At 29.5% G+C, this 12100-nt stretch overlaps 4 protein-coding genes across 4 annotated transcripts; 3 read left to right on the top strand and 1 right to left on the bottom strand.

The window, feature by feature from the left end:
* Positions 1-213: 213 nt before the first annotated feature.
* PPL_08172 (ubiquitin-protein ligase) lies at positions 214-7329 on the top strand (the record flags this gene model as incomplete). Its single annotated transcript, XM_020578996.1, has 15 exons — positions 214-537; positions 621-1022; positions 1434-1494; positions 1590-1614; positions 1757-1964; positions 2039-2614; positions 2714-3322; positions 3695-3935; positions 4034-4668; positions 4814-4832; positions 5239-5740; positions 5839-6016; positions 6264-6412; positions 6478-6825; positions 6909-7329. 15 exons carry the CDS (start codon positions 214-216, stop codon positions 7327-7329), a joined length of 4698 nt encoding a protein of 1565 aa, XP_020430835.1.
* A 164-nt stretch (positions 7330-7493) lies between these two features.
* PPL_08171 (uncharacterized protein) lies at positions 7494-7905 on the bottom strand (the record flags this gene model as incomplete). The annotated part of the gene is made up of 2 exons (XM_020578995.1): positions 7494-7698; positions 7739-7905. The coding sequence occupies 2 exons, from the start codon at positions 7903-7905 to the stop codon at positions 7494-7496; spliced, it is 372 nt and encodes a 123-aa protein (XP_020430834.1).
* Positions 7906-9178: 1273 nt separating this feature from the next.
* On the top strand, positions 9179-9819 carry PPL_08170 (uncharacterized protein; the record flags this gene model as incomplete). Its single annotated transcript, XM_020578994.1, has 2 exons — positions 9179-9347; positions 9425-9819. 2 exons carry the CDS (start codon positions 9179-9181, stop codon positions 9817-9819), a joined length of 564 nt encoding a protein of 187 aa, XP_020430833.1.
* A 513-nt stretch (positions 9820-10332) lies between these two features.
* On the top strand, positions 10333-12013 carry PPL_08169 (uncharacterized protein; the record flags this gene model as incomplete). The annotated part of the gene is made up of 2 exons (XM_020578993.1): positions 10333-10654; positions 10764-12013. The coding sequence occupies 2 exons, from the start codon at positions 10333-10335 to the stop codon at positions 12011-12013; spliced, it is 1572 nt and encodes a 523-aa protein (XP_020430832.1).
* Between the last annotated feature and the right edge of the window lie 87 nt (positions 12014-12100).

The following is a 12100-nucleotide window of genomic DNA, read 5'->3' as shown; positions in this document are numbered from 1 at the left end:
AAATATTGAACATGAACTTCAAAAAAAAATATCTAAATTTTTATTTGAATTTTAATTTACATTTGGTGTGGTAAAACAAATATTTTTTTTTAATTTAATTTAGAATTTTTTATTATTATTAATGGGTCATTGCTTGCAAAGCAATCAAAACTAATAAGTTTTTTTAATATCATTAATAATAATAATAATTTATAAGAATATTTTAATAGAAAAATGAAAAGATTATCAATTGCATTATTAAAGTGTGATAAATTTGTACCGGAATTACAAAGTAAATTCGGAGATATCGATGTTCAATTTACAAATTTATTAAAAAAGAACAAGTTGGCAACAGTTGATTTGTCAGTATACGAAGTCACTGACTCAAAGTTTCCAAAGTGGGATGATGTTGTCACAAATAAATATAATGGATTCATTATATCAGGAAGTAGACACTCTGTCAATGATAACGTTGAATGGACAAACGCTCTAAAAGACTATGTTAGAATGTTAGATACCAACAATATAAAAACTGTTGGTGTTTGTTTTGGTCATCAAGTAAATATATAAATATTCATTCATAGTTAGTATCTTAATATATTTAAATATATTAACAATATTGTTGTTATTGTTATTATTAGATGATTGCAAGTGCTTTGGGTGGAACTGTTTCAGGTAATCCTAAAGGTTGGCAAGTCTCCGATAGAGATTATCTCATCAATCCGACTATATTGACAGGATATGGATTGCTACCAGGTGCAAAGGAGACAGAGTTGGTTGTAGATATCATGTGTATGAACAAAGAGATGGTCACTCAGAAACCAAAGGATCTCATTTGCTATGGTGGCAATGAGATTTGTGCAAATCAGGGAATGATCAATTCGAATTTCCTTACATTCCAGGGTCATCCTGAGTATACACCGGAATTAATTAAAGAGGTATTGAATCTTAGAAAAGGTATTATACCTGACGACGTCATTGCAGAGGGTATCAAGAGAGCCAATGAATCTCAAATCGATTATGAATGGTATTCTAATCTTATTGTATCATGGTTCTTATTGAACAAATCCAAAAAATAATAATAATAATGTATTTTAATAATTTAAGAATAATAAAAATAGAAAGTTTAAGGTTGATTTTTATCATCTTCAAAGGTTGGTTCCCATTTATTTGATTCTATAGAATATCGAAAATTACCCACTTTATTTTCAAAATAATAGATAAAACTTGATGTCGGAGATACTCGATGGTACAACAAATTACTAAATTCTTCTGTGTTGTAATGCATATCAATGAGATTGATTTGTTGTTTGGTTTCAACATTGAATTTAGCTAATTGGTTTTTGCTTTCATTTTTAATGTAGAAATTTACATTTTTGTCATGATATGCTGCTTCTGGTAAAGTTTAAAACGGTAGCTCGGTTATTCTTTTATTTTCCAAATCGAATTGTAAGATCAATGGCTGGTGCCGTGATACTGAGAATAATTTACGTTTGAAGAGCATTGCTGATAGTTGTATTTGATATAAACTATGTTTTTCCTCGATTTGTTTGTCTAGAAGCTTTTGTATCTTTGAAAAAGTTTGAAGACAATTAAAAAATCTGATTTAGTGATGCCAAGTGTTGAATATTTCAAGTTAATTAAATAAAATAATTTTATTTATACTTTAAAGATGCATTTGACAACTTTATCTATTTTTTTTTAAGAGCTCTCAAGCTATTGCCTAAAAAAATTTAAAACTTTTTTTTTTATTTTTATTTGAATTCATTTTTTAAAGTGATTCATTCGCAAGCAACTTTGATTATCTATTTTTTTATGGATGTTCATTAGAGATGAATCTTCAAAAATATATTATAACAACACAAAAACCATATAGTAAGATATTTTGGCCAATAAGATGTAATGACAAGAAATCTGGTTATTTGATTGGTTGGAATACTAGAAGTTTCGTTGCATGCGTCATCGATATCATATCCGATATATCGGTAAGTTATCTCTTTTATCTACTACATATTGCTTTAGAGATTATCTATATTTATTCAATTCGAATTCTATCTAGTTACAAGATTTAGAGATAATATTGAAAGAGTTAAACAATGATAAGAGAATGGCATCGTGTCCTGTTGGACAACCTAGAGTGTTAGGTGAATGGTGTAATAACAGTTTGACAACAACCTCAACGACAACGACAACAACAACAACAACCGATAGCAATAGCAGTAGTAGTCTTGGTGGTGGACCAAACAATCTACATGATGTCGACTTTTGGATATCGATGGAGAGATCGGTTGGCTCTGGACATCCTTGTTTGAAGAAGATCTATTGCAATGAATACAAGTTTCAAACATCGTCACAGATTGTACTCTACGATGACACATCGCCTTATTACTATACATCTACACCTATTTCATTAGTACCTACTATTGCAGGTGATAGCAATAGCAATACAATCAATAAACATAGTACATCAACATCATCAAAGACAACGAGTAACTCTGTATTCTCACCAGTTGCAACATCGACACCAACAACAACCAACAGTTCAACATCGTCACCATCATCTCTATCTTCAACGAGTACAACTAGCACCAAACTTAAACCAAATACATCTGATTTAGAATCTACTTTTAAACAAGTATGTAATTAACATATATATATATATATATATATATATATAGTATTGACAAACATATTCACTAACTAATTAATAATGTAACTATTGATAATATCAAAGATTAACTGTTCGAATGATATAAAGACAATATTGAATGAGACAATTGAAAAGTATTATAGATCTACAAACAACAATAGGAATCCATTACCATCATTACTATCGATAGACAGTAAACCAAATTCGAGATCTCTCTTTTCAAATTCATTCATTACATTGAGAAAAAGAAAGAATTCTCTTAAACAATCAAATGATAATAATAGTAGTAGTAAAGATAATGATAGTAGTATAGATAATAATAATAATAATAATAATAATATAGATGATAATAGCAATAATAATAATAATAATAGTAGTAATATAAAACAAGATAAAGATAATAATAATAATAATAATAATAATAGTATAAAAGAGAAATCAAAAAGAGTTATTTGTGCACCTCTATATCTATTAATAATAATATTAAGATTGTTTGAAAAGATATTATTAAGTGTATTGAATATGGATGCACCATTCTTAAAGAATAAGAAGTTAAAGGATCTAACAACACTTGGTAGTACACTGGATAGTAGAATCGATGAGATTAAACTACTCATCAATCAACATCATCATGTAGAAGAGAAGAAATATTGGTTAAATAATAATCAAGATCGTGCTTTATTAATAGAGTATGTAAATATAAGTGTGTTAACACTTTTAAATATTTTTTAAAAAATATAGTAACTAACTAAATATATTTATCTTATATTAGATATAAGAATAGGTTTTGGTTATTGATAGATGATATTGTATTGGGAATACTAGCAGGTTTATTACTTAATTTCTTGGCACCGCATGTCCTATCAGCTGTTGCAAACTTTAACTATAAGCTGACAAACGATTTCCTAAAGAATCTTATTTTGTGGCTGATGGGATGGCCTGCTGGCTTCAAATTGAACGAAAATCTCGATAAATTCTTTGGAAGATTGATTCTTTATTATATTGATAAATGGAATTGTAAGTTATAACTATTTATTATTATTATAACAAACATTATTATATTAGGATCTTATTATTAATTTAAATCGTAATAATATAGTGATTACTACAACTATTGCACCACATGGTGTTATACTCTTAAAGATTGTTTGTATGAGTGGTGTATTTGGTGTGTCAGTGTTGATCAGTATCATCATCGATCTATTCTCTATATTCACTCTACATATCTCGGTATTCTACAGTGTCTCTGCAAGATTCTATCTCTTACAACTGATGCTTTTGAAATCTCTATGGAATCTATTTAGAGGTAAATGATCATTAACATTACTTTGTTAACATTATAAATACATAATAGTTTGTTAATACTAATGTTATGTTGTTGTTGTTGTTGCTGTTGCTGTATAGGTGTAAAATATAATCCACTTAGAAAGAGAACGGATAGTTGTGATTTCGATCAATATCAACTGTTGCTAGGTACATTGTTGTTTACGTTGATCTTCTTCTTGTTCCCAACGACTGCAGTCTACTATTTCTTTTTCGCTACGTTCAAATCTAGTCTGACTGTTGTAATGGCGTTGTTCTCACTGCTTTTACATCTACTAAAGACATTCCCACTGTTTGGCATGCTAGTTTACTTTATCGATCAGAAATACCTACCAAATGGTGTAACCTTTACAGTTAAGAACAATGAGAATACAAAGAAACAACAAGCAACCTTAACAACAACGACAATAACTAATTTAGATCAATTACAAACACCAACAATAACATCAGGAGGTGGTAGTAATAGTAGTGGAAATGTAAACAAACCATCTTCACCTTTATTACATGGACAAACAACTACAACTACAACACCCAGTGGATTACAATCACCATTACACCAACGTACACAAAGTGGTAATCTCGATTTGTTACCTTCACTGCAGCAACAACAACAGCAACAACAGCAACAACAATATATGTTATCACCCAAGACAGGACTTGGACATCGTCGTAATCAATCTCTATCATCGTCGACATCGTCACCGATTGGACCACGTGTATCTACACAACTGGAAATAACCTATGTCCATATCAACATTGAACCTATCAAGTTCTGGGAATTGTTTTCACATACCATCAGCCTGATCAGCAGTGTAGTTGCATTCTATCATCCAAACAAACTTGCTGCATCTTTCTTTTTAGGTAAAACACCAAAGTAAAAGTAATTTGTTAAATTTTTTTCTGTTTTTCAAGAGAATAAATCATTTCAATATCAAAATTAAAAAAAACAAATAAAAAAAACAAACAACACACACAACTAGATTTCTTTTAAAAATTTTCTCAATAATTTTTGATTGTTTCCTTTTTTTTGTTTTGAAGCACTTTTCACACCCCTCATTGTCAATGCCTAGGATGAAAGTACTTTTTTTTTTTTCATCTAATTTAGTTAATTTTATTTATTGTCTTTTTTTTTTATTTTATTTTATCAATTGTTTTATATTTTATGTATTGTTAGTTAGATAATTAATTACTTTTTTTTTATTTTTAGATTTAAGGTTATAGATATAGATATTTTAATAGTTATTTAGTTAGTTAGTTTTATAGGTTTTTTTTTTTTTTTGATAAAGAAAGGAAAATGAGTGGTAAAGTAGATGAATATCTTGCTCAGTTGATTGATATGGGATTCGATCCAGAGGTATCGAGATTGGCGGTGGAACAGACACAATGCGCATCACTGGAGAGAGCCATTGAATTTATCTATAGCTTGTCGAATTCCGGTGCAGTACCAGACACCACACCACTGGGTCGTTCCAATACACCAACAACACTGCCCACCAATAACTATGTGACGAGCTCGTCGAATCTCTCGAGACAAAACTCGGCGACACCCACCAAGAAGATCAGAACCTCGATGAGAGACTCCAATGAGTATGTCGACTCGGACGACGAGTACTACCAGGACGTCGACGACTACCAATTCGACGAGCCCGTCATCGAAGCAATGACCACCTCCAACACTGTCGTACAGGCATCGGAAATCATTGCCAATGCACTCGTTGAGATTCAGCGAATTGAATCGGTAACAGAGACTTCTCCATGTGCTGCAACTCTTATGTTATTGAAATATCAGTAAGTAGTTGTGTTTTTTTGTTTTTTAACAAACATAATCAAATAACAAAGTGTTAACATTATTATTATTATTATTATTCTTTATATTTATATTTTAGATGGAATGGTAACAAATTGTTAGAACAATATTATGAGAATCCAGATAAAGTAAAAAGATTAGCAGGTGTTCCAGAAAAAGAAGAATACACTGCTCTTCAATCGACTAAAGAGGATTGCTCTGTATGTTGTGATACAATGGATAAGAAGAATACTTGTTATTTATCATGCAAACATTATGTAAGTTTATTGATGATAGTTAATTAATTAATCAATCATTTTGAATCAAAGATTATTAACTATTTTTTTTTTTTTTTGATTTGTTCTAGGCATGCACTGATTGCTGGTCGAGCTATTTAACAATGAAAATTCACGAAGAAGGTGAATCAATGGGTATTACATGTATAGGATATAAAGTAAATATTATTATTTAAAAACAAACACAGTCACTTGTTGGTAACAACTCATTAACGCAATTGTATTTTAGTGTGGAGTTATTGTATCAGATAGATTCATTCAAGAGGTAGTACCAAAAGCCTATCCAAAATATTTAGAGAGATTGGCACAAACCTATGTAGATAAAAATCCAAATATGAGATGGTGTCCAACTGCTAATTGTGGTAATGCATTGAAGGCGTATGTTTTTATAATTAGATTTTTCTTTTGAAAAGGTAATATTAACTTTTTAATTATAATTATAGTGATAGTCAAGCGGAATCAGTTGCACAATGTTCATGTGGATTCAGAATGTGTTTCAAGTGTAATCAAGAATCACATGTACCAGCAAACTGCGATCAGATCAAGTTGTGGAAGAAGAAAAATCAAGATGATTCAGAGACTGCCAATTGGATCCAGTCTCACACTCAAGACTGTCCAAAGTGTCACTCATCCATCGAGAAGAACGGTGGTTGCAATCACATGACATGCAAGAAATGCACACATGAATTCTGTTGGGTTTGTATGGGTAATTGGAGAGGTCACAGCTCATGTAATTCATTCAAGAAAGAAGATAATAGTAATAAGTCTGATTCAAAGAGAGCTCTTGAAAGGTAATTTTGTTAATTAAGTTTTTCAAATTGATTGATTTAATATTAACACTAACATTATGTTATTATTATTATTATATTTATAGATATTTGTTTTATTTCCATCGTTATAATACTCATGAACAGAGTAAAAAGTTTGAAACTAAACTCAGACAGGATGCAATGAATACTATTTTTGCGCTACAGAACAACAAGGATAAGCGTTGGATCGATGTCAAATTTATTGAGTCGTCGACAGAGACTCTGATTCAGTGTAGAAGAACCTTGAAATATACATACGTATTTGGATTCTATTTGCCAGAGGGTGCCGAGAAGAATTTGTTTGAGTATTTACAGTCGGATCTCGAGAGAACCACCGAGAAGCTCTCGGGTCTTTTGGAGAAGGGTGAAAATCAAAACGTAATGGAACTCAAGGAAATCACCAATTTGGCATCGACCAAACTCAACCATCTCCTCGACGGTGTAGAGGAAGGTTTAACTTCTGGCGGTAAAAAAACAATTAGATAAAAACACAACAAAACAAAAATCAAACAAACAACCACCAATCAATCAATCACAGTATAATAATAGTTCAAACATTTTGGTTTAGTTTTTTTTTTTTTTTAAAAGTTTATATTTTTTGATTAGTAATAATAAATTAATTATTTGCGAGATAATTCAAATTGTTATCATTATTTATTTGTTACAACAATATTTTCAGATAGCCATTGTCCTTCTGCTATTCCTTTTCCATGTTTGGCGTTGATCGGTTGCACCTCTGAAAATCTTTCTCTATCGCATCCATCAATTACAAATATAATGCCATCATTTACAAATTTGTAGAAATACCTCCACCTTGATCTTATTAGAAAGTGTCTATTCTCAACTATTGTATTACTATATTGTTTAAAAGCTGTAAAATTATCTTTACACATACTACTTACGAGTTACTAATTTAAAGGCATTCGGTAATAATCTTGATGTATCTATTTTATCATGTATGATTCTATTGAGAATAGTTGTTTTACCTGCACCATCTAAACCCAACATCAACACTGAGTAAGGTTGGATTGAAGGGTAGAGTTTCGAATAAATCGATCCCATTTCTATTATACATAAATAAACTTCTCTACTATTTATTATATTTCCATCTGATATTTTCTTTAAATAAAAAATTACAAGAACACGTGGCAATTGCAACATAAATCTAAATCAAATTTAAACAAAATAATTTTTATATTCATTGGATATCTTGGATGCTTCTATCTCAAAATACTTTACTTTTTCTTTTCGGACTGTTTGTAAGATATCGATTAATATGAGTAAACCTAATAGTTTTTCTCTCTTTTTTGCTTAGTCTCACAATCATCAGCTATTCTTCCTCTTCCTCTTCTTTTTGTTTTGATTCAACTCTTCTATTGAACTAGTTTTTGATTCTTCTTCTTTCTTCTTCTTCATACCACCGATCAATATCTAGCTATCTTCACTTGACCTCTTTGATGTATTTCTCAATAAAAAACGCTCTCTTTTGATACAATTTAATTGTACATCTTTAATAGCTCTGATTTTAGAGTAATATTCTCTTCTATTATCTCTACAATCATATTCATAGATTGATCCAACACTTCTATGTATTTGTTCCAAATTTCTCTCGAGTGATTGATTTATCTTTCAAGTCTTTTAAAATGTGTTCTTTCATTTTATAGGTAGTTTTTTTGTTTTGCAAAAGCCGTGCCAAATTTGTTCATTTTTTGGGTAATTTTTTGCTCTCTGTATTTTATATGTTGTTGGTTGTTTGTTTTATCTGCACCATCTAAACCACATCATCACCTGAATAAATAATCATTATTAGTATTTAACTTATTATTATTTTCCAATTATTATTTATAGATAAAATCAGGTCAACTTTCAGATATGTTTTCTTGCTTTTCTTTGTGGAGATTCGATTTTAACTCTCCACCTTTTTGTCTATTAAATTTTTCTCACTTGACCAGTTTTGTGTGGGGAGAGTAATATAAATTTAACACATTTAATTTTTTATTTTTTACATATATTTGTTTTTTTTATAGATTTTTTAAAAATATTATTTAAATTACAAAAAATTAATAATAGGTTTTTTTTCTTGAAAGTTATTAATAGTAATAGATTTCCTAATAATGATAAATATTAATAGTTCTTTTATAGAACCCTAAGAGGAAATCCATTCTATTATTCTTTGTCAAAAAATAATTAGTTTTGTATCTATAGGTGAATGAAAATTTATAGATATACATTTTGTAAAGATTTATTTACAAAATTTTATTTAATTTATTTTTAAAAAGTATTTAAACAATGTTTTGAATTTAAAATTAGAACAAACATATTTAGAAACCAAAGAATGAAATTAGTTTTAAGTTTATTTATAATAGTTTCAATTTTAAACGGTTGTCTCTCGACAACTATTCCCTCTGAGCCACAAAGAAATATAACATGTGAAGAACAATGTCCTCATGAAACACATACCATCTGTGTTAATCTTGATCATATATTAAGATGTTTTCCACAGAGTAAATATTCAAAAATTAATTAAATTAAATTTCATTATCTTTCCTATAATTTTAATTTAAACACTTTTTTTTTTCAGTCAATCCTTTAGTAAAAGTAGAAAAACAAATTAGATCTCAATGGATGGTAAATTTAAAAGAATCCTTAAGCCTATATGATTTCACAGTAACAAATACCCATCCAATGCCATTGTACTTCTTTGGTATGAGAATTAACATCTGTGATTCCATTGAATATGACAAAAACACAGTTTCATGGAATTTCAATCTGACAAGAATCTATGGAGAATGTTGCCTATTTCCAATTGGTTGGAGCTCTGGAAAAGTTTTACTTGAACCGGGTCAATCCTATACCTTTGGTTTTGTAGTACCAACTTCACTCAATATTGAATATGAATTAAATGGTATTAGATTTGTGTATGAGAAAGTTGATAGTACACCATCAAGATTCCAAGGTGCTAAATGGATAAGATAAAAATGAATAAAAATTAAAAACTCAACTAAATTAATGATATGATCGGTTTGTTTTTTTATATTTTTAATTTTGTTTGACAACTATTTTAAATTATGTGAAGATAAAACATTTACACCCAAACTTAATCGAAATAAGTTTTCTACAAGAAATTAATTTGATATGTGTATATCACCTATATTCTGTATTGATATTAATTATCATCAATTAAAAATACTTGAACAAAACAAAACTAACTTCCTTGAACATTAATTCCAAAAAAAAAAAAAATTTAAAAATAAAAAATAAACATGTTGATTTTTTTAACACTATTGTTGTAATTTAAATAGATTTTGAATGAAACAAAATTTAAATACTAGTTTTGTAAATATCTATTATTTCTATAAAATTTTTGATTTTTTATAGTTCAAAAAATCTTTTGATTCATTTGTTTCAAAATTTTTTTAAACAAAAACGATGCTGAAGAATTTTAAAAAAACATTAAGATTTACAATATTTTTATATATTTGTTTCAAAATGTCAAATCTATTTGAAAATTTATCACATATTATATTATCAAGAATCATAGGAAATCTATCAGATATCGTCGATAGAATATGCTTTAGTTTAGTTTGCAGAAGATTCTATTATGAAAGACATGCATATCTAAACTTTTTAGAAACTGTTCAAGATAACATCAGAAATAAGCTTACTCTTTCAAGTTCTTTTTATTTCAATTCCTATAGAGATATTTATGATAGACTCGTCGAGAAAAACAAACATAAACATTACTCTCAGTTGTTAATCCTAAACAATGATCAGCCGATGCTAGATCAATTTCATAAAATATATATTGTTTGTATGTGATATAGTTTAGAGAAAAATATTTAAAAATCATTCAATCTGATCAATCAACTATTATCGTATATGTATATCAGACTACAAAGATCTCAATAATTTCGAAATAGATCAACATTGCAAAGAAATTATCATTCTTGGCGAATCTTTTAATCATCTGAGACTTACCAGTAACTTTAAAGAAAAGTTGGCTCACTCCAATGTACACACTTTGGCATTCTCCGAATTTGTTGATGTAGCATTCGACCAATTTCCAAGCAATCTAAAGGTGATGGAAATAGAATCTACCTACCTACCATACCTTCCATCATCTTTAGAAAGTCTGACAGTGAGACATAAATCAATGGACCCGATCACTTTAGATTTCGATATATTCCATTCACTCTCTGAATTAAGATTCCGAGTTACTGACCAGAGAAATCCTATAGTTGCAATCAAGTCGTTTCCACCCAACCTAAAGACACTATACATTCACTACTTTTCAGCGAATATTATCGGTGACCAACAACCCGCATCCTTACCATTATCAATACAAACCATTGAGATCAATTCAACGGCATGGATTAATCTAAAATCTACAATGAATTTGAAAGATTACCAGAATCTAAAGAAAATGGTTATTACTTTGGAGTTGGGTGATCAATACTTGGACATCCCAGAAACTGTGGAGGATCTAGCATTTAACTGTAGTTTCTATTTCACTTTACAGAAGAGCATCCTACCAACAGGAATTAAGAGATTTAAAATCAACAACTCTAAAATACATTTCACAGCAGACGTATTTGCAGACTTTAGTAGCTTGGAATCTATCGATCTTCGAGAAACAACCGCGAAAACCAAATATCCTATCGGACAGTTACCTGGCAATCTTCAATTTTTCAGACCACCAAACAATCATGAAAAGCCATTACCTGATGATTTCTATTCTCTACCAGTTGGCGACTTGTTAAAAGACCTTCAACTCTTGTCTGTTAGTCAGGTAATCCCAGAATCCGTCAAACATCTAACTTTTAGTGATCAGATGTACGGTCAAACAATACCAGTTGGATTGATACAACAAGGTGTAGAAACAATTGATTTCTCTGGATACCTTGATACTGTTCCAGAAGGTGCAATTCCACCCTCAGTAAAATCAATAACAGTTGTGTCTGAATTCCTTTACAACAACCCATTGGATACACTACCAGCAACCATATCCAATATCCAGTTAATATCGATGCAAAATTTTAACTTTAGAAGATATAATGAATCCTTTATTTTGACCACTGATGATCATATTATAAAAGGTGGTATTTTACCTTCCGCCTTCATACACGACATTCTTTTAGAATTTCAAGACGACGATTTTGATTTTTCATAAAATTAAAATTATTTTTTTATTTTAAAATGTTATTACTATCTACAAATGTCGTCGGTCGGACTTTGATAAACTCTTTAATTTGATTGT

This window comes from Heterostelium album (assembly GCF_000004825.1).
Source record: "Heterostelium album PN500 unplaced genomic scaffold PPL_scaffold8, whole genome shotgun sequence".
Taxonomy (NCBI): domain Eukaryota; phylum Evosea; class Eumycetozoa; order Acytosteliales; family Acytosteliaceae; genus Heterostelium; species Heterostelium album.
Note: the sequence above shows the minus strand (reverse complement) of the source record. Positions and strands in the feature narration are given on the sequence as shown.